At 44.3% G+C, this 24,498-nt stretch overlaps 1 protein-coding gene across 2 annotated transcripts in view; it reads left to right on the forward strand.

Annotated features, from left to right (window-relative positions):
- The window catches only part of TBC1D9B (TBC1 domain family member 9B), a 77,065-nt gene that overhangs the window by 44,646 nt on the left and 7,921 nt on the right, over positions 1-24,498 (forward strand). The window contains exons 12-19 of one of the 2 annotated variants that reach the window (XM_069763599.1): positions 2,914-3,199; positions 3,304-3,433; positions 3,902-4,000; positions 4,372-4,440; positions 18,804-19,044; positions 19,364-19,429; positions 21,920-21,991; positions 23,835-23,885. In XM_069763599.1, coding sequence (XP_069619700.1) covers positions 2,914-3,199; positions 3,304-3,433; positions 3,902-4,000; positions 4,372-4,440; positions 18,804-19,044; positions 19,364-19,429; positions 21,920-21,991; positions 23,835-23,885 — 1,014 coding nt within the window. The remainder of the gene's footprint in view (positions 1-2,913; positions 3,200-3,303; positions 3,434-3,901; positions 4,001-4,371; positions 4,441-18,803; positions 19,045-19,363; positions 19,430-21,919; positions 21,992-23,834; positions 23,886-24,498) is intronic. The other variant, XM_069763600.1, reaches the window with a different exon arrangement.

Raw genomic sequence — 24,498 nt, forward strand, 5'->3', positions numbered from 1 at the left:
AATCTATATGTCTATGGCTACACTAATTTTTTTTTATTTATTTTTTTTTTCCTTATCTCTACACATAGAATTTGCCTATTGCTGTCTATGTTATTAGAAAAACTGAATAATGAAAAAAAAGAAAATTTAAGTTTAAACTAAAATATTTTTGTACACAATATTACGTGTGAAGACTTTAGTACTATCAGCCAATAATTGTCCTTGAAGTGGTGTATTAACCACTTTAACCCTCACATTGCAACATTGCTTCACCCTGGAAAAAGCAACATACAATTGACCATGGGCAAAAGCAGGTTCTGGTAGATAAATGCCAACTCGATGGAGGGTCTGGCCTTGAGATTTATTTATGGTCATTGCAAATGCGGGCTTGATGGGAAATTGTCTCCGTCTTAATTTAAAAGGTAATCCAGTCTCTGATGGACACAAATCAATTAGTGGAATGAATACCACATTTCCTGCTGCTGACCCACTAATTACTTTAGCCAGTATGATATTGGCATGTAAGGCAGTGACAATGAGCCGCGTACCATTGCAGAGACCTTTGTTCGTGTTCACATTACGTAATAACATGACAATGGTGCCTATTTTAAGTTTCAGCCGATGTGAAGGCATACCAGTTGGTGTTAGTGAATTCAAAAACTCAAGTGGGTATTGATCGAGGTCATCAGCTTCATCAGGATCGATGGAATCATCACTGATATATTCAGTATAGTCACCTATCAATAAATCCATGACTTGGGAATTGACTTTCTCAACGTCCTCATTTTTTGGACATAAAATTGCATGAGATGCAGCTGTATTTATACTTTCGGTGTCATTCACATCAATACAAAGATTATCTCCAAAAATTTCAATTATTAAAGAGCCAGTACATACCATGTCTGGAGGAATTACAATTACATCATCTCCAAGGTTATGTTCATTAGATAGTTCACCATTTCCCAGTTGAAGCAACCAACTGCTGTAGTGAGGATCAATGGAGCGCATGTTGTTAATAAGTGGCAGGCGAGTAAAATGTTGCCAGTGTTGTGAATATTTTATACAGCTCTCTACAACATCAGTTCTTGTCACATGAGGGATGACAGGAAGACATTGTCTAAAGTCGCCTCCAAAAACAATCACTTTACCTCCAAACGGTGTTTTTTCTTTGTGAGCTACATTTGTTGTCATGACATCACGTAAAACTCTATCAATGACATGCAGCTTTGGGCTCTGTGTCATTAGTATCCTTACTATTAGAGCTCATGTTGGCTAAGCTAAACAGCTTTAAGCGTGGTGGTGGCAAACAACAGGTTAATAAGAGGCAGTGTCAGGTAGTAGGAAAATAGCCAGTTAATAATAGGCAATAGTTCTTTGCAGGAATGCAGATATTAATAAATAGGCAGTTTATGTTGCAGAGAAATTGCTGGGCAATAATGGACAATGTCCTTATGTGGCAAATAATAGAGCAATATACCCAATGTGGCAAAGAAGAGGTTAATAAACGGCAGTCTCTCAGTATAACAGTCAGTGAATAATAGGCAGTATATGGAGAAAACACCAAACAAAAGTTCAAAATTGGTGTGAAAATGTCACTGAACCACTTCACAACTAAATATATATAGTTTTGGTAAATGGTATTATCATTTTTTTTTGACGAAATTCGGCAGGAGCTTGAAGAGCAACGTCACTGGGCCCGCCTCCACGCAGTAGAAACTTGCTGTGAGGTAAAAATTCAAAAATCACACCAAAATGGCGGGCGGAGTGTGTCACAGTACGGCACGTTTCTGATTGGTCGCTCGCAGCAGGCGGCAACCAATCAGACACTGGACACTGTTGACGTCACTTATCTCTGGACATTAGCTCCGGACATTAGCTCCGGACATTAGCTCCGGACATTAGCTCCGGACATTAGCTCCGGACAAAGCCACGGAAGTTGGCACAAATTGCAGGAAGTAGTATTCTAGGCAATTAATCTCCGGACATTAGCTCCGGACAAAGCCACGGAAGTTGGCACAAATTGCAGGAAGTAGTATTCTAGGCAATTATATATTAGATTGTTATCCAGTAGTAAATAATCACATCCTTTGCATCATTGCTGTCGGCCTACCCTGGGCCGTCTTATATCGGCCTATGCTTGCTGTTCTATAAATGTTCTATATGCTTAGATAGCAAGAAAGTGAATACAATGGCAATATAAAAATCATTAAAAGTATGTGATCAATGAATAAATCTAATCTGTAATTGGGTAATGATGCAAAAAAAATGGTGCTATCAATCATGTGACGCGCTTTGGAGATAGCTGTGAAGGGAAGCATATGCCTCTCTGTCCAGGCGTTTTTTTTATTGTAGTTCAAATTACAGCCAAGCTTCCTATTGGCTTAATGCAGTTTAAGAGGAGGCTTCTGTAGAAATGACGCCACCCTCTGACAAAGGCTCGGCAAAACACTCGTCGGGATTGGCACCATCTTGGAAGGAATAGCATGTATGTCATGGGTATTTCTGTTTTATAGTGTATACCAGTAGCTATTATATATACTTTGAGGCTTTGCTTTTGTGCATATAACACCAGGTTTACTATCTTCCTTTTATGTTGAATCATTTGTGTCTTACCCCCTCTACGGTCAGCAGTTAGTATTGGCCTGATACTGGCAAGCATCACGGAGTATCTTGCCTGTTTCCAGCTTTTTACCTCTCTAGCTATTTTTATTACAGTGTGACCTGTTATTACACTATATAGACCCTGTTTAGATTATTTTACAGATCATGTTTGTACTAGTCATGAGGCAAATTTTGGTCTATCATCATGACCTCATGAGAAGAAGAGTCTTTTGATTTCCATTCTACTTCCAACCACTTCCACTTCGGAGTTTAGCATGACGTTTACAATTTATTGTCCATGTTGTGACCCATACTCCATGTTCGGATTTTCAGGAGCATTAGTGGACCAGGGCGTATTTGAGGAATTGACACGCGAGTTCCTACCACTGCTGTCTGAGAAGATGCAGGAGCTGGGAGTGATCTCCACCATTTCTCTGTCTTGGTTCCTCACCTTGTTTCTTAGCGTCATGCCGTTCGAGAGTGCGGTCGTAGTGGTCGACTGCTTCTTTTATGAAGGGATCAAACTGATTCTACAATTGTCCCTGGCTGTGCTTGAAGCCAACATGGAAAGCCTTTTAAACTCCAACGATGAAGGGGAAGCCATGACTTTACTTGGGAGGTAATCATTGTCACATGAGTTTAGGTCGTTTTTAACATTTTGGGGATTGATGGGGGAAGTAATAAATTTTTTTATATAACTTGGTGATTATTTTTCTTTAATAGGTATCTTGACAATGTGGTGAACAAGCAGAGCGTGTCACCTCCAATCCCTCACCTGCATGCCCTTCTCACTATTGGGGATGAGCCTCCTGTTGAGGTTGAGATATTTGACCTCATCAAGGCATCATATGAGGTAATTGCTATTAAACCATTAAAGGGTTTGTCAAGGGAAGTGATCTATCCATCAATGCTAACTTTCTGTTCAGTGGGGGTCCAACCCGATTTTTCTTTTTTTTTTATCCTCGATGGGACACTTTTATTCCTTTTTAGGGAAAATGAAGCTGCAGGTCGGACACCCGATCACCGCTTAATGAATTCTCTATGGGGCTATCGGAAAAAAAGAGTGCAGGGCTCGGCAGCCTCATAGGGGATGAATGGAGCTACGGTTGATAAGCGCACTTCTGCTCCTTTTTAATCAGGATTATTGTGCCCCTTTTTATCAATCTGTTCAAGTCCCTGCGATCAGACACCCAACGATCAACAAGTTGTTGCCCATCCATTGGATAGGTGATAATTTATGTTCACTGGGCAACTCCTTTCACCTCTTATTCATCTGGATTATGGCAGGAATTTGCTATTTTGACCTATTTTGTGCTTCCAGAAATTTAGCAGCCTGAGAGCAGATGACATTGAGCAGATGCGATTTAAGCAAAGACTGAAGGTGATCCAGTCCTTAGAGGATTCTGCAAAGAGAAGTGTGGTAAGAAATAGAATTGTACTTCACTAGATATTTTGATATGGATGTAATAGCGTGAAGTGTCCTGCTCAGGAGTCTCCTGTCTTGGCGACAGTGGGCAACTGGCTGCAAAAAGAAACCTACACTTTGGAGGATTCACAGATCATATTACTACATGGTTGTTTGTTTATTTGAATGAGTGCAAGTGGAAAATGTGACCGCTCACCGCTTCCATAAGCTCCGTGGTTTTGCCAGTTTATTTCCCTTTGCGTTTAGAAAAGGGTTTTTATGGCACAATATTTTATTCTCAGTGGCTACTGAAATAATAATCTAGACTTAAATGTACAACAAATAAGACATATGCACATGTAATTCTTCTCATACTTGTCTGCTAGGTGAGAGCCATTTCCACTGACCTTGGCTTTTCTATGGAAGAACTTGAAGATATGTACGTTCTGTTCAAGGTTAGTATATTTTGTTATATGATTTCCGGTCCACTCACTGTTATCTGGCTACACAATAGCAATATAATTACTCCAAAGCCCCCCCAACCCGCCCTTTCCCATACACATTAGACTAGTGGCAGCCATAACCGCTGATCCTCTAATGTGTATGTGGGTGGACAAGGTTTGGGGCATTTTAACCTATCAAAACATTTTTTTCTGATTTCCCTTGTAACTGGGGCTGACATATTAGCCACAGCTACAGGAGAATTTCGGCTTCTTGGCCTGTTTCTTAGGACCCAGCAGCCCCTGCTCCTTGCCTAAACCTGGCAATCACATGTTCACTGGGTCCGGAGGAGGAAGCAATGTAAGTGTTGCTTCAGCACTGTGCATACAGAGATGGAGAAAGTGAACTTGGTAAAAAGCCATTCTTATCTTCTCTTTGGAAAGTCTGGCTAAGTGTGACAGCGAGCCTCCCACCACCAAAGCTACACAATCTTGTGCTCGGTGCTTAAACTGTACTGAAGTTTTTAGTGAATCGGTGCATCGATAATAGTTGATCGTCCAGTGTTTAAAGTGTATGGGAAGTAATCTGTGCGCTTGAACACCATACATTAATCCCCAAAAATGCTCATCTCAACCAGAAGCCAGCAAGTTAATGACCTTATTAATATATGAAAAGGTATTAAAAATCAGAATATAGAAAGTGTAAAAAATGTATATACAGCAGGACTGTCCGCTATATACAGTCCTGTAAAGGGTTAATTGTCCACCTCAAATTCTAGTAGTTGGTGAATATTACCATATTTTGATGGAACTTTGCTAGTAGTATCCTGTGCATATTTCACAATCTGAGATTGAATGTATGTCCACTGTTATGGTAGAACCAAGGATCCACTTGCGGAGAAGGGTTCACTGGGAGACCTGAAGAAGGAAGCCAAGCGCTTTCAAAACCTTTAGGAGCAGGAAAGGACATCGGCCAGCAGAGACCGCTCTTCAATTGGTTGTGATATCACACGCCAGTAATTTTCTCATTGTTCCTGCTGCATGGCAGCCATGCTACCAGCCGGAACACGTTTGTCTCCCAGTTTTTCAGTAAACTGTTCTCAAGTGGAATGTTGATTCTATCCTTAAGGGTCACATTGCGTTAGTGCAATCCGTTTAGCGCTAGCGGATTGCGCTAACGCAATGTTTTCTATGGGGCTGCGGTCGGGGACGCGGTAACGGAATCACCGGCGCGTCGCTAGCGCGTGCCGAACATGGCACGCGCTAGTGAAGCGCGTTCCCATTGCCTTCAATGGGCGCGTTAACGGACGCGTTGCACGGCGTTAATTTCGCCGTGCAACGCTGTCCGTTAAACGCGGTCCCATAACGCAATGGGAACCCAGCCATAGTGGATATACATTCAATCTCAGATTGACTGTGCATTAGCGATCCATTGTAGAACCAATTTGCGTGGACGTCTGCATGAGCCCTAAGTTATGTGCTCTATAGACATCCCAGTTTGCATGAGAATCACTGTGCACAGTGGAAGGGCTTATTGGTTATTTTCTAGATTAGTTTAGGTTATATCTGCCATGCACATACAGGCAGGCCCTGACTTGCCAACATCCAACTTGCTTACGACCTCTAATTAAAAAGTCAAATGTTCAACAAAAAACTAAACAACTAATCCTCTCCTCACCGCTTTGGCCACTCCTATACCCTCTACCTGCCATTCAGGTCTTTAATTTGCTGTGGCACGTATTGCATTTCCAGTTTCTTCGCTGTAGGCCAGAACTTCAGGCTATGTCCTGCCCTCAGAGGTCACTGTGTGTTGTAAAGTCATGACATTAAGACGTTTGGCCTTATGGTGTGCAGTGACCTTTGGGACCTGGATGCAGTCAGAAGTCTTGGCCTATAGTGAGGAAGCCGAGATGCAGCACAACAGCGGACAGAAGAGGATCAGATGATGAGCAACGAAGCAGCTGGAGAGGTAAGTAATGAGGTGCGTATTAGTGAAGGAACCCAAAAAAATAACCTAATACGGCTCCTGCTTCCCCACTGCTCTTTGCCCTCCGTTTGGTCCTCTTCTTTCCACTGTCGCGCAGAGCTTTCTCCTTCGCCTCATTGGGGGACACAGACCATGGTGTATGCTGCTGCCACCAGGAGGCTGACACTAAGTAACACAAAGAAAGTTAGCTCCTCTCCTGCAGTATACACCCTCCTGCTGGCCCCCAGCTAACCAGTTCTTGCTTAGTGTCCGTAGGAGGCACACGGACGGGTCTGCTATTCAGACCAAAAGATTTTACCTTTTTTCCTTTTTACCTTTTTACCTTTTACAACGGACGAAGCGGGCGACGGATTCTTTCATGGTCCGATCTCCTCGAACCAACAACAGGCGAGCACGGGAGTTTCACCTCTCCGTATCCTCTCCTGCGACGTGGTAAGACACTGCCTGAGCTGATTTTAGGGGCGACGGGCCTCTTCATGGGCACCGATCTCCCCCCTCCCTTATCAGACGAGCACTGGAGTTTCACCTTCAGTATCCTCCTCTGCAGCCAGGCCTATTGCCGGACATTCAGCCCTGTCCACCAGGTTTTACCCTCGGCTGTACAGAGGCACCTTCCAACGTGGCGTCCGAGCAGCCCCCACTGCATCACCACTGAAAAAGCGGATGATGGAAGGAGGCAGACGGTTCCTCTCCACCCCTCTTCTGCAGGTATGGTGGATGGAGGCTCCCCAACCCTACACCGTCCTATCTTCCCGGGCACAGCTCCTACCTGTACGGGGTAAGTGCACGTTAATAATTGACTTTTTTGGCGGTCATAGGTGGGCTCCATAGCGGCAGGGTCCCCACAGAGCTTCGCGGTCCCTTTCCCTTCAGTCCGCGGGTGCGCGCCGGCCGACTCTATAAATTTAGTCCCCGGCTTCGGCCCTGTTTAGGCCGCATTCCGGGAAGCCCCGCCCCCCGCCGGCTTTACTCTAGCGGCTCCGCCCCCCTATTCTGGCGCTTCTCGGGCAGGACGAGATCTCGGCGGCCATCTTCTCCCTGACCTCAGGAAGGGGCTGCGGAGTTTACGGCCCCTAGTTCTTCTGGAAGGGGCTGCTGCCGGCGGGTTTCAGCGCTGAGGTCAGCGCTATTCCAGACGGGGGACTCAGAATCCCGGTAAGGTGAATCGCTCCCCTCCCCCGCAAATCCGCACGTCCGGCAGCATAAAGGGACTAACATCACGGTTTTAAATACTTGGGACCCGCATTCTCTGGGGCTCAGGTCCCCTGGTCTTTAAGTCTCATGCCCAGTAGCCGCTGGGCTTGTCTCATGCCCAGTAGTCGCTGGGCTTATAGGTGCATCCCCAGTCTTTTTCCATGGTTTTTCTCATAAACCCTTCACCAGATTCCCTGGTCTTAAGAGTTCCCTAGTGTAAAAGGGGCACATTACCAGCAGAGCCGGTCACCTTTTCTCATAGTGCTTAATCAATTGAGCTCAGGAGCCTTCGCTGCGCCTATCCCGGCTCCTCCCAGAGTACCTAGTTCCCCTCCTGGGATTCCATCTCTGGCATTATCCTTTTAAAAGATGCCCCGGTCTTGTCCAGCATTCCTGGTCTCAAAGGAGCACGACCAGCATTCCCGGTCTTAAAGGCACACGACCACACATGACAAGTATGCCCTGGCCTTAAGGGCACGTGACCAGCATGCCCTGGTCTTAAAGGTACGTGACTAGTATGCCCTGGCCTTCAAAACACGTTACCAGTATTTCCTGGTCTTAATGACTCATGATCAGTATGCCCTGGTCTTAAAGGCACGTGACCAGTACTCTTCGGTCTTAAACGCTAGTGACCAGTATGCCCTGGTCTTAATCTCCCATGACCAGTACGCTCATGACCAGTATGCTCTGGTCTTAAGGCGTTTGTCCAGCATGCCGTGGTTTTTAAAGGTGACCAGTACACGGGGACTTCTACTCTCCTGCTTTTAAAGGTACTCGACCAGTATGCCCTGGTCTTAGAGACACGTGACCATTATACCCTGGACTTAAAGGCACATGTCCAGTATGCTCTGGTCTTATAAACACATGACCAGTATGCCCTGGTCTTAAAGGCACATGACCAGTATGCCCTGGTCTTAAAGGCACATGTCCAGTATGCCCTGGTCTTAAACGCAAATGACCAGTAGGCCCTGGTTTTAAGGGCTCATGACCAGTATGTCTTGGACTTAAAGGTGCATGTCAAGTACGTCCTGTTTCTTAAAGGCACATGACCAGCAGGCCTTGGTTCTTGATGGCACATGACGCACATGAACAGTATGTCCTCCTCTTAAAGGCACAGGACCAGTATTCCCTGGTCTTAAAGGCGCATGACCAGTATTGACTGGCCCTAAGAGCACATCAGCAATCCTAAACTGGTCTCCCTAATTGAACTCTGGAGCACTCAACATGCTCCCTCTTCTACATTAGGAGTCGCCGGCTAGCAGGGGCCGCAAGTATCCTTGAATAACGTACAGGTTCTACAAAACGGAAGTTTTCTTTTCCTGATCTCTCCCCCATGTTTGGTTGAGAACAATGCGAAATATGGATCGGATATTGCCTTGATTTGCCAGAGCTTCTGAGAAAGAGGGACTCTCTCTCTCTCTCTCTCTCTCTTTATATCATCAACAGTGGGACGGGCGATGCACTGGACAGAAGCCTCTAAGCTGGATGCCATACCGGGTCGGATTTTTATGGTAACGGGTCCTTTAAGGGGCTCCGATTTCCGCCCACACCTTCAACAGACGAGAATATGGATTGTCGCCTCCGTGTATCCTCTTCTGCATTTAGGCCTATTGCCAGACATCTGCCCTGTCCACTCGGGGACTTCTACTCTGAGGATGTACGGAGGCACACATTTTTGGCGTCCAAGCACCCCTCCCTTTGTATCATCACTATTTAGCGCATGATGCAAGAAAGCGGACGATTCCTCTCCACGCCCCTGTTAAGAGGACGGTGGATTGAGGGTTCCTTTTTTTCTACTCTGCACGTCGATGGCTAGAGACCTGCTGGTCGCAGTCCCGTATTCTGTCTCTTGGCAGACTATCCGGGTTGTTTTTCTTGTGGTATACCTACTGGTATTCCTGCCCGATGTATCATTTTTTAAATTACCACAGACGGTCGGATAGCAAACCTAGCTCGTTCCGTCTTGTGGTTTCGGGTTCAGCGCTTTTCCCTTCCTTAGCCACCACATGGGTGGCTTGACCAATGGTCTCCTGGTCAGAGACCTTAGCTACTTTGTTTTCAACAGTATAGCTGGCCAATCTAATTTTCTGAGCGGGAGACTAGCAGGGATCGTATCTCCTCTACAGACCCAACCAGCAGTGGAAGCATTGTCCAGGATAGTCTAGATCTAGGGATCTTGGTTCCAAAAATGGAGGGAATGTAAAGTGTCACCATTCCTGGACTTCAAACTTCTAACAACCTTTGTCAAGGTCCTCCCCTTTTTCCGATGGAGTTTCTCCGCTCAGCCATTACTTCATCAGAAAGAGGTGGACTTTTCTGGCATCCTTAGTCATTCGGGAGTCTTACCCTCACATGCCTATTTCTCCCCGCTACAACAATCTCTTCATGGTCAGCTGATGGCTGAGTGGTTAAGGTCTTTGACTATTGAGTGGGAAACATGGGTTCTATCCCCAGTGAAAGTAAATTTCTTCCTTTCCATTTGCGAACAGCATTTTCTAGTCACGACCTTGTCCTCCGGCCTGGCTACCACACCAGTGTGGTCGCAAGGGTCATGTCGGTTGTCGTGTACTTCTTGCATCATAGAAGCATGGTCGTCCTGCTCTTTTTGGTCGACTTTGTAGCTGCTCTTCTAGGACTACGCTGAGTCGTCTATATCTCTTGCAATACCCTTTCTCTGGGCTAGCAGCTAAACTTAGACAAGTTTCTTTTCCTCTTTCCCAGTTCAGCAGATCCTTTTTTCAGGATGATCCTGCCCCGCAGGATTGTTTTTTCTCTCTCGAGTCAAGCTCGTGGTTCTTCAACAGAGAGCTTGCGCACTTCATATCTCATTCCCTCGGTTCATTCAATTCGCTAGGAGGGTTCTGAGGAAAAGGACGACAATGGAAGCAGTTTCCTTCGCTGCGCCCTTTTTTTCTGCAGATCTATCAGGCTTTCAAAGAGTATTCCCTGAGCTCCTTCCTCTCCCAGAGCCTTCTCCTGGTCCAATGGTCATTGGGGAATTCCAAGGCCAGTCTTCTTCCGATCTTTTCCCTGGAGTTCTGAACGGTACGTCTAATCCTGCAGCAGGCCCACTGACTTTAGGCGGGTCTTCGGGTTACCCACAGTCAAGCGCCATGGCCCAGGCACCTCTCTCTCTCTGACGAGCCGAGATCTTTCATTCAGGGATCTCACCAGTACATATCCCTGGAGTAATGCTCTGGGCAGCACACATGTTCAGCCGTCAGGGTTCCTCCTCTAGTGAGTGGGAACTTCATTCGGAAGTCTTCCATCGGATCTGCCTTCACTAGACTTCTCCAGATGTAGGTCAGATGGCGTCCAAGCTGAACGCCTATGTGCTCCGGTTCATGGTTTGGACTTGACTTTCAAGACCATCGCAGTGCATGCTCTACTCTTCCATGGGACCAATTTCTATAACTCCTCTTCTACTTCTTCTGAGATCTTTTCGGAAGCAGGAAGGGCTCCAGGGATCCCGGGAGAACCGCACTGACCATGTCAGGGTTTTTCTTGCTTGCTGTTCTTCTAGTTTTCCGTCTTATTGCGACAAATCTGGGAAGATGGACTTTCTTGCAGGGAGCCTTAACCTGTAGTTCTTCCCTACCGCGTACCGTTAGATCCGTGGGACCCTAATGATCCTCGGCTTTTTACAGTGGACTCCTTTTTTGGACCCGGACAGCCTTCACTATCAGGGAAGGTCTCTTCCCTTCTTTCTTTGCGTTCTTGTACTCCTGATGAGTCTTCGGAACTCGACGTTCTGTTCTTTGTCTTTTTTCCTTATTACCTCAAGGCAGGGTTGCCCTCAGGACATCCCCTTCCCTCATTGCCAAGGTGGTATTGTATTCCCACTGTTGCAGGGGAATCGTTCTCTCATCTCTTTCGGCTCCGATCCACACACCTCGGAAGGGATCCTCTATAACCTGGAAGGAGTGAGTGCTTCGAGTGGGTACGTATCGAGAATGGCGTCCTGCCAAGGGTTGGACGCTTTACTTGGCTTTCTCGATGGTAAGTAGGCTTCCTGACAGTCGCAGGAAGGGTCTAGCCGTTTCTTCGGCCAGGTTTTGCCTGGTGGATTGTTTTCTCCATCCAGGAGTCCTTCCGAGCTAGATGTCAGCCTATCTCCCTGTCTGAGGGCTCTAGGTTCCAGACTTCGGCAAGCACGACCGCAAGCTTGTGAACTCCTCCAGTCCGCATACATTCTTGAAGCACTTTTATTCACATACTTCCACAGATGTGAGTCGGGGCAGGCGGACCTTGCAGGCCGCGGTGGCGCACTTGTAAGTAGCGGTTACACGGCCTGATCTGATGATGTCCCCACCCAGGGACTGCTTTGGGACGTCCCATGGTCTGTGTCCCCCAATGAGGCGAAGGAGAAATAGGGATTTTTGTGTACTCACCGTAAAATCCTTTTCTCCGAGCCATTCATTGGGGGACACAGCTCCCACCCTTAGCTTATGCTTTGTTTTTATCTTTTGATATTTTTATACTCTCTTATATAATGTGACATGCTATACGTTTATATGTTGCTATTGATCTCCTACTGCTTTTGCACCGAACTGGTTAGCTGGGGGCCAGCAGGAGGGTGTATACTGCAGGGGAGGAGCTAACTTTCTTTGTGTTACTTAGTGTCAGCCTCCTGGTGGCCGCAGCATACACCCATGGTCTGTGTCCCCCAATGAATGGCTCGGAGAAAAGGATTTTACGGTGAGTACACAAAAATCCCTATTTTCTGGCCTCTTCACTATAGGTGGAGACTTCTGGCCGTGCCCAGGCCTCAGAGGTCACTGCAGGTAATAAGGTCACCTTGACCTTACAACACCTAGTGACCTCTGAGGCCTGGACTCAACCAGATCTCCTGACCTACAGTGAAGAGGTCTGACATGCACTGCAGTGGGAAGGAGAGGACCGGAGGTCAGAGATGAGGTGACTGCTGTGTAAGGGTATGTGCCCACGATCAGGAACAGCAGCGTTTTTGGGCGCAGTACACTTACGCTGCATCCAAACCGCTGCATTCAATGATACAAGCACAGTGGATGGGATTTATAGAAACCTGTGCCCACAGTGCGGTTTACGAGCCACAGCATGTCCATTTCTGTTGTGGAGACTAGAAATTTTCACTATAGAATGTATTGGATGCGTTAAATCCACTTGGTTCAATAAACTCATGTGGATTTAACTGCATGATTAGAACGCAGCGAAAGTACCTGCGTCCAAAGCACTGCTATATACTGGTCATGGGAATGTAGCCTAAGTTTTCTATTTTTTTTTTGCCAGCCCTGTTGTAACTTGCATACAAATTCGGGTTACGAGCAAACCTTCAGAGCCGGTCTAGTTCATAACCGATGAATTGCCTGTAGTAATATACTATATTCATTTTATATTCATGTCCACTACCGGACAAGCCCTGCTTAAAGGGGACCTATGCTGTGATAAAACGTTATTAACCTGCAGATATGGGGTTAATCTGCAGATTAAGATTGTGTCACCATTTTCCGAGACCCATAATGTTTTTACTTTTTTCTGTCAGTGGAGCTGTTTGATGGCTTATTTTTTGCGGTGCAAGACGGCATTTTTATTGATACCATTTTGGGATAGATGTGACGTTTTGATTGCTCGTTATATCATTTTTTTGTGGTTTTGCAGCTACCAAAAAAAAAATGTTGGCATTCTTGATTTTTTTTTTTTTTTTTTTTTTAGTTTACGCTGTTTACCACTAAGGTTAATTATTTTCATATTTGATAGATCGGATTTTTCTGAACGCGGTGATATCACATACAGTATCTCACAAAGGTAAGTACACCCCTCACATTTTTTTGTAAATATGTTATTATATCTTTTCATGCAAAATAACTGAAGTTATGACACTTTGGTACAAGGTAAAGTAGTCAGTACAGTTTGTAAAAGTGTAATTTTAGTGTGCCCTCTAAGTAACTCAACACACAAAAAAAAACACCAAAAATATATACTCAAGAACCCTTTAATGCTCAAAAAACCAGAAAAAAAACACAGGATTCATAAAAAATATTAACCTTTAATAATATATGCTACTAAAATCTCTAATCATTAAAACACAACAGCAGAAATGTGCCTATGTAGTCCTAGAGCGACACTAGGCTTTGTCCTACCTGGCAGCGGGGGTTGGCACCCTAAATTACGCTTGGCGCCCCCACTCCACGGCGGCTCGCCCTCAGAGTCCCTAAAAATCCCTACAATGCAGGAAAACTGGAGCGACCTAGTATATGCCTATCGGACAAATCCTACCTGTCAGTGGAGGTTGGCACCCTACTTTGAAACGGTTGGCGCCCCCACTCGACGTCGACTTACCCTAGGATCCCTCGAACATCCCTACAATGGAGATAAAGGATAGAAAAATGTCCCAATACACCCTGATAACCACAAAAAGAAATTAAAAAAAAAAAAATGTGAAAACAAAAACATAGAAAAAATAAACCAACAAAATAGTGTAATGCAATATTTCACAGATTGGGCTTCAATCAGCAGAGTAAGATATACCCAGCCGATAGGAGTCAGATGTGCCCAGCTCATAAAGGTATATCAGGATGCAATAAATAAATCTCATATCATCAAGATAAGAAAAGATGATATCAAGTATCCAGTAGGGGGACCCACTTATATTTCAAAGTCAAATAAATAAATGACTACATAGCCGAGACACGATCGTCTCTAACAGATCAGGCAATATCCAGATATTTAGACCAATTGCCCTTCAAAGCCCCCTTACATGGACACAAACATAGGCTATTATATCAGTCTCCAATCATACAGATACCAACGGTCAATAATAAAGTGCAAAGTGCCAAACTGATCCTACACCCCTTAGTAGGGGGCACAGGACCGACAATTGAGCAGCGTTGTTATCACAAAATGCACCGTACTGACTTAAGCTCAATCCTCAATAATAGAGGTTACAGCAGCATAGTAATCCAGTGATTAACATAGTAAAATCAGGAATACTCATCTGTGAGCTGCGGCACAAAATCCCGACATCCGGGTAATGTTGAAGGAAATGATGATAAGGAGATGAAAATAACAGCACTCGATAAATATCTTATCCCCAAAACAATGCCCGACGCGTTTCCCCCCCCCATCGTTACAAGGGGGTTCATCAGGGGTCAGCAGCACGTATAGTCAGAGCTGTTTTTTTTTAACTCAACACACAGCCATTAAGGTCTAAACCGCTGGCAAGAAAAGTGATTACACCCCTAAATGAAAATGCCAAATTGTGCCCATAGGGTGAATATTTTGTGTGGCCACCATTATTTTCAAGCACTGCCTTATCTCTCCTGGGCATGCAGTGAACTAGAGCTTCACAGGTCGCCCCTGGAATCCTCTTCCACTCCTCCATGACGACATCACGGAGCTGGTGGATGATACAGACCTCGCGCTCCTCCACTTTCCGTTTGAGGATGCCTCACAGATGCTCGGTAATGTTTAGGTCTGGAGACATGCTTGGCCAGTCCAGCACCTTTACCCTCCGTTTCTTTGGCAAGGCAGTGGTGGTCATGGAGGTGTGTTTGGGGTCGTTATCATGGAATTCTGCACTGCGGCCCAGTTTCTGAAGGGAGGTGATCATGCTCTGGATCTATATATCACAGTACGTGTTGGCATTCATGGTTCCCTCAATGAACTGTAGCTCCCCACAGCCGGCAGCAGTCATGCAGCCCCAAACCATGACCCTTCCACCACCATGATTGACTGTAGGCAGGACACACTTGTAAAGACAAGTGTACAAAGGTACTCCTCACCTGGTTGCCGCCATACACGCTTGATACCATCTGAACCAAATAAGTTTATCTTGGTCTCATCAGACCACGGACATGGTTTCAGTAACTCATGTCATTAGTCTGCTTGTCTTCAGCAACCTGTTTGCTGGTTTTCTTATGCATCATCTTTAGAAGAAACTTTCTTCTGGGACAACAGCTGTGCAGACTAGTGTTGAGTGAGAGTACTCGTTGCTCGGGTTTTCTTGAGCACGCTAGTCTCCCAAGTATTTGCATCTGCTCGGAGATTTAGTTTTCCTTGCCGCAGCTGAATGATTTGCAGCTACTAGACAGCTTGATTACATGTGGGGATTCCGTAGCAATTAGGCAACCCCCACATGTACTCAGGCTGGCTAGTAGCTGTAAATCATTCAGCTGAGGTGATGAAAACTAAATCTCCGAACACTAACAAATACTCGGAGGACCCCCGAGTGTATGATCTTGGCCACAGTGCTGCGGCTCAGTGTCAGTGTGTTGGCAATCTTATAGCCTCGGCCATCTTTATGTACAGGTCCTTCTCAAAAAATTAGCATATAGTGTTAAATTTCATTATTTACCATAATGTAATGATTACAATTAAACTTTCATATATTATAGATTCATTATCCACCAACTGAAATTTGTCAGGTCTTTTATTGTTTTAATACTGATGATTTTGGCATACAACTCCTGATAACCCAAAAAACCTGTCTCAATAAATTAGCATATTTCACCCATCCAATCAAATAAAAGTGTTTTTTAATAACAAACAAAAAAACCAACAAATAATAATGTTCAGTTATGCACTCAATACTTGGTCGGGAATCCTTTGGCAGAAATGACTGCTTCAATGCGACGTGGCATGGAGGCAATCAGCCTGTGACACTGCTGAGATGTTATGGAGGCCCAGGATGCTTCAATAGCGGCCTTAAGCTCATCCAGAGTGTTGGGTCTTGCGTGTCTCAACTTTCTCTTCACAATATCCCACAGATTCTCTATGGGGTTCAGGTCAGGAGAGTTGGCAGGCCAATTGAGCACAGTAATACCATGGTCAGTAAACCATTTACCAGTGGTTTTGGCACTGTGAGCAGGTGCCAGGCCGTGCTGAAAAATGAAATCTTCATCTCCATAAAGCATTTCAGCCGATGGAAGCATGAAGTGCTCCAAAATCTCCTGATAGCTAGCTGCATTGACCCTGCCCTTGATGAAACACAGTGGACCAACACCAGCAGCTGACATGGCACCCCACACCATCACTGACTGTGGGTACTTGACACTGGACTTCAGGCATTTTGGCATTTCCTTCTCCCCAGTCTTCCTCCAGACTCTGGCACCTTGATTTCCGAATGACATGCAAAATTTGCTTTCATCAGAAAAAAGTACTTGGGACCACTTAGCAACAGTCCAGTGCTGCTTCTCTGTAGCTCAAAAGTGGCTTTACCTGGGGAATGCGGCACCTGTAGCCCATTTCCTGCACACGCCTGTGCACGGTGGCTCTGGATGTTTCCACACCAGACTCAGTCCACTGCTTCCTCAGGTTCCCCAAGGTCTGGAATCGGTCCTTCTCCACAATCTTCCTCAGGGTCCGGTCTCCTCTTCTCGTTGTACAGCGTTTTCTGCCACATTGTTTCCTTCCAACAGACTTACCATTGAGGTGCCTTGATACAGCACTCTGGGAACAGCCTATTTGTTGAGAAATTTCTTTCTGGGTCTTACCCTCTTGCTTGAGGGTGTCAATGATGGCCTTCTTGACATCTGTCAGGTCGCTAGTCTTACCCATGATGGGGGTTTTGAGTAATGAACCAGGCAGGGAGTTTATAAAAGCCTCAGGTATCTTTTGCATGTGTTTAGAGTTAATTAGTTGATTCAGAAGATTAGGGTAATAGGTCGTTTAGAGAACCTTTTCTTGATATGCTAATTTATTGAGACAGGTTTTTTGGGTTATCAGGAGTTGTATGCCAAAATCATCAGTATTAAAACAATAAAAGACCTGACAAATTTCAGTTGGTGGATAATGAATCTATAATATATGAAATTTTAATTGTAATCATTACATTATGGTAAATAATGAAATTTAACACTATATGCTAATTTTTTGAGAAGGACCTGTAGAGCAACAATCTTACCAGATCCTCAGTTCTTTTTCATGAGGCGCCATATTGAAAGTCCAGTGACTAGTATAAGAGAGAGTGAGAGCGATAACACCAAATTTTACACCCCCTGCTCCCCAATCACACCTGAGACCTTGTAATACTAATGAGTCACATGGCATCGCGGAAGTAAAATGCCTAATTGGGCACAATTTGGCCATGTACACTTAGGGGTGTACACTTGTCTGTTGCCAGCGGGTTAGACACTAATGGCTGTGTGAGTGGTTTAGAGGGCACACCAAATGTATTCTGTTATACAAGCTGTACACTGACTACCTTACATGGTATCAAAGTGTCATCTCTTCAGTGTTCTCCCATGAAAAGCTATCATTAAATATTTACAAATATGTGAGGAGTGTACTTACTTTTGTGAGATACTGTATGTGTATTTTTTTACATTTTTAATGGGGAAAAAAGGGGGGTGATTTGAACTTATTTGATTTTTTTTTTTAAACTTTTTTTTTTTTTTTTACAATTCACTGTTCTTAATAGTTCCTTTAGGGCACTTGAAGCTGCGATTGTCTGATTGCTTGTGCTATACACAGCATTGATGTGTATAGCAGAAATCATTGTCTCCTTTGAAGACCGACCACAGGCTAGATTTTAAAGGTGCTCCGTAATGACAAGCACGGAGGATGACAGCAGATCTATGCCATCTTAGCAGCCCATCGGTGACCCGTCGTCACGTCACGGGTGTCTGATGGAATAACACGGCTCAATGCTGACGTGTGTTAAATGTTGCTGTCAGAAATCAATAGCGGCATTTAACAGGCTAACAATCCCAGGTGGAGCTCTGCACCACCCGTGATTGTTAGAGGCAGGTACTGACTGTAACACACAGCCATGACCTGCAGGGTGGGTGATGGGGGGGTAGACAGAAAAAGTAATGAAAGAGGCAAAATGTATAGCCAGTATTGTAAGGATATGGCGTAGGGTTACTTTCTTCTAGAGTATAGCCCTAAGTGGGCAGGCAGCAGTACCCGGCACTGCCTTCCTTGTGTTGATGCCAGGTTTAGCAGTAAAGATGCCATGACGCTCCAGTGAACACTGCTGCATCTTTAGTCTCCAGAGTTTCCATTGATTGGATTTCCTGATCTCAAGCAGCGATTGCTTCTCCTACGGGTCAATCAATGTGTTGTCCATTTTACAAGTGTTTTTTCTTTTTCCTGGCATGACTAGTATTTTTACATAAAGCCACATCATTCATGCAGGCCACTAACATGTATATATAGTGATATATCATCCAGATGCAGAGGTATTGTACCAACGCCTGTGATGTCTCTTCCTTCTCAGGCCCAGCATCTTATGAGCTGTTATTGGGGCGGGAACCGCACATCCAGCAATCGCCATGACCCCAGCCTGCCCTATCTGGAGCAGTACCGCATAGACCTAGATCAGTTTCAGGAGTTGTTCTCCCAGCTCACGCCCTGGTCTTTCGGCCCCCACACTTCCATCCTGGCCTCTCGAATTTTCCGCCTGCAGGATACCAACAAAGACTCGCTAATAAACTTTAAGGAGTTTGTAACTGGACTCGGTAAGTGCAGACGTCTAGTGCTGAGCCAGCATGAAGGAAGCGGGGTCCTTTACTGATTCTCCATAACGTGCTAGCTGGACCCTGGACCCATCTGTGTCACTAACTACTTGTACTTCACATGATATTACCATCGTCCATTCCTAGTTTGTAGTTCCTCTGTTGTTCTGCCTGGAGATTTACAAACTTGATGTTTCCATTTCCCCCTTGTTAGTGGATCATGTCCCCCGACCCAGTCTGACCCGGTGTATGTGATATATTCTGTTAGAGAATTCTCCTGATATAACTGTGTAATTTTATGCCATTTATGTTGTACTATTAGGAGGAATGTATCACGGTGATATGACAGACAAGCTTAAATTTCTGTATAAGCTTCATCTGCCGCCTGGTAAGTGAAGATATGTCTAATTTATAGGGGGGTTTGTGAGACTACGGAAAAGGAAAGAGGAGATTGTGTTATATTGATGAGCTAAGAATGGTCTCTGCTATCAGAGATGACATCTTGCCGTTCCCTTACTATGTACTCCCATATACACTGTCCTAGTACAGTCAGCATTGCGGTAGCTTATGGCCGCTATCTCCGTTGTTTCTGTATATTCACACTCCTCAACATTGAAATTGCACCACCAAGTAGCAAAAATCGTGGAAGTATGGAAATCACATAATCAATAAACATGGTAATGCTATGCAAATGACGAAAAAACGGCAATAAAATGTTCTTGATTTATGCAATTTGTAGTATGAGCACTACAAGCAGAAAATCCCGCACTTAACAAACCGTGCCTGCGATCAGTGAGGTTATTAATGGGCATCTGAGGAATGTTCTGCTCCTCTGAATGCATTTGGGCAAATCATCAAGATCCGCTGCTGGCAGCTCCCTTTGCGATTGCCAAATAATGACGTCCCAGATGTGGTCAATGGAGTTCCCACGGCCATCGTAGCACATTTAGACCACACAGGCTGCTCACAGTTGCACGAGACTCCTGTGACTTGGTGTCATAGTGTTGAAAAACGGATCCAAGAACACTTTGGAGAGATGGCTGTTCCATTGGTTACATCAATGTAACGCTGAGCTGTTATGGTATGTGCACACGCTCAGTATTTGCAGCGGAAAAATCTGGCAGGAAAAATGTTGCGTAAAATACACAAATTTGTGTATGTAATGCGTTTTTCTCATTCTCTTGAGTGAGAAACGCTGCAAAAATGCTGAATGAATTGACATGCCACAGATATGAAACTGCTTCAAATCTGCAAGGAAAAAGTGATCAGCATCTTCTTGGGATTTCAGAAATCTCATTCTCTTTCCTGGTTCTGTAAAACAATGTGGGTTTTTTTGTGTGGCAGAAATGCAATGTGTGAACATACCTTTAGTGTACCAGGAATGAAGACTAGAGGGTCCAGCTACCATACATTATGCAACACCGGGAGTAGAACCAGTGTGACGTTCCTCATAAAGACCATGGTTTTCTCCACCTTGTCTCCAGACAAATGTCCAGCTATCATTGGGACAAAGACCAAAGCTGGACTCATCGTTGAGGGGATAGATCTCCTTTTTTTGCTCTGCACGATGATAGTTTTTGAGATTGGTAGTCTGGGGTGAGCGAAACCCTTGTAGGTGGAGGTTTGGCTTGTTGCCTAATGTTGTGCAAACTCCTTGTTATAGTTTGTTCAGGCACTGTTTGTCTTAGACTTGGTATGTGATGTCCAATTTCACTTGCGGTACAGAATGGATCAATCGTGGAGCCAGTGGTACAGCCATTTTTCCTGAGTGTCCCAGGGGCCTATTTTCAAGTTAACTAGGCCATGCAGGCTGTTCACTGTAGTACTAATTATGTTACCATGCCCTGCAGCGTCTCCAATTGAGCATAATTGGTCACCAATTGCAAAGGGAGCTGCCAGCAGCGGATTTTGATGATTTGCCCAAGTGAATTCATCTTGGCAGAATATTCCTCAGACAACCATTAATAATCTCACTGATAGCAGCCAAGGAGTTTACATGTCTTCATGTATTTTTGGTGCTTGGTGCTCATTTGCATATCAGTAACATGTCTTGTTGTTTCCATACTTCCACGAGTTTTCTTTCTTGGTGCTACAATTTCAGTTTTGAGGAGTGTGTATGTATAGATAGATGTACATAGACACATATATATTCACACACTCATTATATTATATTTTGAAACACAATGAAGATACCCTATAATTTAAATGAGATATTTATTTTGAACTTAGTTTTTTATGTTTAATATTTCATATCACAATTTTATATTTAAAAAAAATTGAGAAATGTTCAGCTTTTTTTTCCACTGGCTGCTAAGATTTATTTTGGCAGTTTTACAGGGGCATCAAATCCTGCTCCACGAAATTGCAATCGAGTGTAGGAAAAAAAATGGCAGCATTAGAATGAACTGGCTATATGTATTGTCAGCAGCCCTATGACTTCACCAGATGGATCTCCTACTGACGTCCCCCAAACATCTGGGCTTATCCAAAAGGTTGTAACCTTGTGCTATATCCCAGTCATGATCCAGTAGCTACACTGGCCCAGTATCTAGACGTCAGGGAGTGTAAAATGAGGCCTGCACCTTTGGCCATGCGCTACTTCTACCTGTGAATCCATCTTTGGCCGCTGATGGAATTATTTTAGACTCTCCAGTTTAGATGCTTTATGGTTTCTTATTGTCCATTTCCTCTGCCTTCCTGCTAATTTTATGATCGTTTCTCTTGGCACTGGATTCCAGCAACTTGTTACCCCACCATTCTACTTGTCATTGGTGCATTGTTTTAATGCTTATGTTATGTTTTGGGTTTACACCACGTTTTTGGAGCCTAGCTTTGATTTTGGGTGTTAATCTGAATACCTTCTACCTTCTCCCTATAGCCCTCGGTGCAGAAGAAACCGAATCTGCCCTGGAAGCCACAAACTTCTTCACTGAGGATGTGACTCCAGAAGGTAAACTGACCGAAGCAAATGTGTATTGCTATCAAATATGGAAGTTCCGAGTTACCTGAGCCATGCTCATTTTATAAGTATTTAAGGGGGTCTTACCAATTATATGTTATCCCCTATCGGTAGAACAAGGAATAACTTATTGATCGCTGGATGTCGGGATCCAGAGAGCCCACCTCTGCTCCATGATTTCCTTATGGAGGACCCTATGTTGCAGCATGATTGACATTCAGTGATGCTTGTGTTTTGTGGAGAATCTGAATATTTTAGCATCTTGATATACAAGGACATCCATATACTGTTTGTTTTTTTTTCTTTTACATTTTGAGGTTTTATATTTAGGACTTGTCATTCGGTTATGCTTTTATTGTATTCATGCTGCTCCACTGAGTTGTCCATTTTGTTTTTATTTATTTGAGTTTTAATTCGGTTTCAGAAATATGGGCCTTTTCTATTTAGTTTTAAACTTCCGGGCCTTTACTTTAGGGTACGACTCACAGGGTAATAATGCAAAGCAGAGGGTCCTTAGTAAAGACCATAAAAGTAAGCACTAAATAAAAAGGCCAATATCTCTGTAACCATATGGCAGATGTAAAAAATAAAATAAAATAAAAAATCGAATACTTGGAGGAAAAATCAGGGGAAAATCAGGCCACATTAGACTTGGTGACAGATTCTTATTAAAGGGAACCTGTCATGTTGAAAATGGTATTGTATCTGCGGCCTAGATGTTATAGAGTAGGAGGAGCTGATAAGACAGACATACATTTTTGTAGGAAAGTTTCAGAAAACTTCATATTATTAATTGAAATCACTAGTGTTTGTATGCACATGAGTCCAGTGGGCGGTCCTACTCAGTGACTGACAGTCTTCCCAGTCTCCAAAGATGGCTGTCAGTCACTAATGGCACCTTCCACTGGACTTGTGTACAAAAGGGATTTCAATGAATAAAATACAAGTTATACTGAATCTTTTCCAACAAATCTATACATCTATGAGCTCAGGTTCTCTTTCTCTATACCTCTGATCCGACTGCAACTAGAAGCTGATAGCTTCCCTTTAACTGGAATTAAAAGTCAATTTTCTAAGTTTAAAATCAGAGGTGCTTTGTCCAAATGTACTGCAAAATATCGTCAATTTAGACAGAGTTGCTGGGATTTCTCTTTTCTAAAGAGTGTTTTCAACTAAAGATTAAAGGGAATCTGTCATGTCCTCAATTTCTATTAATCTGCAGATATAGGGTTAATACTGTCCGGCCGCCTTACTGAAAGCTCGGCTGCTGGGAGAAAAGGAACATTATTCCTCCTGGCAGCCACTGGCTCTCAGTCACAGACACATGGCTGGAGCAGGACACAGCGAGCAGCGGCTGCATGCACGCCCCGGCACTTTCACAACTTTGATGTGGTCTTTGGTCATAAATCAGCTGAGAGGAGCTCAGAAAAGAACATATAAGAGCTACAAACTCCCCGTCAGATCATCCTAGTGGTCCGACTGACAGATTCTCAGTTAATTCATTCAGCAGTAGAAAGTGCAGCACAGAGGCTATAAAAGGCAAACGGTGCAACGTTTCTAATGAAATCTATTTTCAAATATTACTTTTTGCCCCACCTTTAAGTACGATTTTAGGAAGGTCTCTTTCAAGCAAGCACTTTGTGACACTCATGTAAATAGGGCCATATTGGTGGGGTATGAAGGAATCCGGCATGTGCTGTGGGGCGCTCGCTCAGACCACGTTTCCCTCCTTTCTCAGATATAGAGCTTTACCTTCATCTGATTCCCACCTTTTCTCCCACCTATTCCGTACTCCCACCACCCTCAACTTTCTCCCCTCTTTTTCTGACTGCAGTATCTCCCTATCTCTCCGAACTGGATCTTATTCTCCAGAGTGAGTTTCCAGGTTAGTTTTTTTACTTTGCGCACTCATCGAGCTCTCTGATAATTTGTAATAAATAGTGACAAGCGAACGATAAGCTGGTACCTGAGCATGCTTCAAGTGTCCTCGGCGTGCTCTAAAAAAAAATACGTTGAGTTCCCTCGACCTCTTGTCTAGCGGCAGCCACAACACATGCAGAGAGAGCCGAACAAACAGACAATCCCTCCACGTGTTGCGGCTGTCGAACAACTGCGAGACACGCAGCCGCCGGGACTCAGAACATATTATTCAAGCACGCCGAAGTCACTCGGTTAGCATCTGAGCATGCTCAGATAACACCTTATCCCAGCATGTTTGCTTATCACTAGTAATAAACCATTGCAGCACCAGGCAGGTTCTATATTACCTAGTTGGTGTCTCTCAGGCCGTTGTGCATGGTTGGCTTCCATGTTTTTATTCAGAGTACGATGCATGTTTTATTAGGTCTAGTGTTCAGGATTAAAGGGAATCTCACCACATCTGACCTATGTAAACTATTAATATGGGCATACAGGTTATAGAATACTGAAAACAGTACTCCCTATGTGTGTCATATCTGCTGTGTTGTTGCTGAGAAATCATCTTTTTTCACTTCATA

This window comes from Ranitomeya imitator, chromosome 4 (assembly GCF_032444005.1).
Source record: "Ranitomeya imitator isolate aRanImi1 chromosome 4, aRanImi1.pri, whole genome shotgun sequence".
Lineage (NCBI taxonomy): Eukaryota > Metazoa > Chordata > Amphibia > Anura > Dendrobatidae > Ranitomeya > Ranitomeya imitator.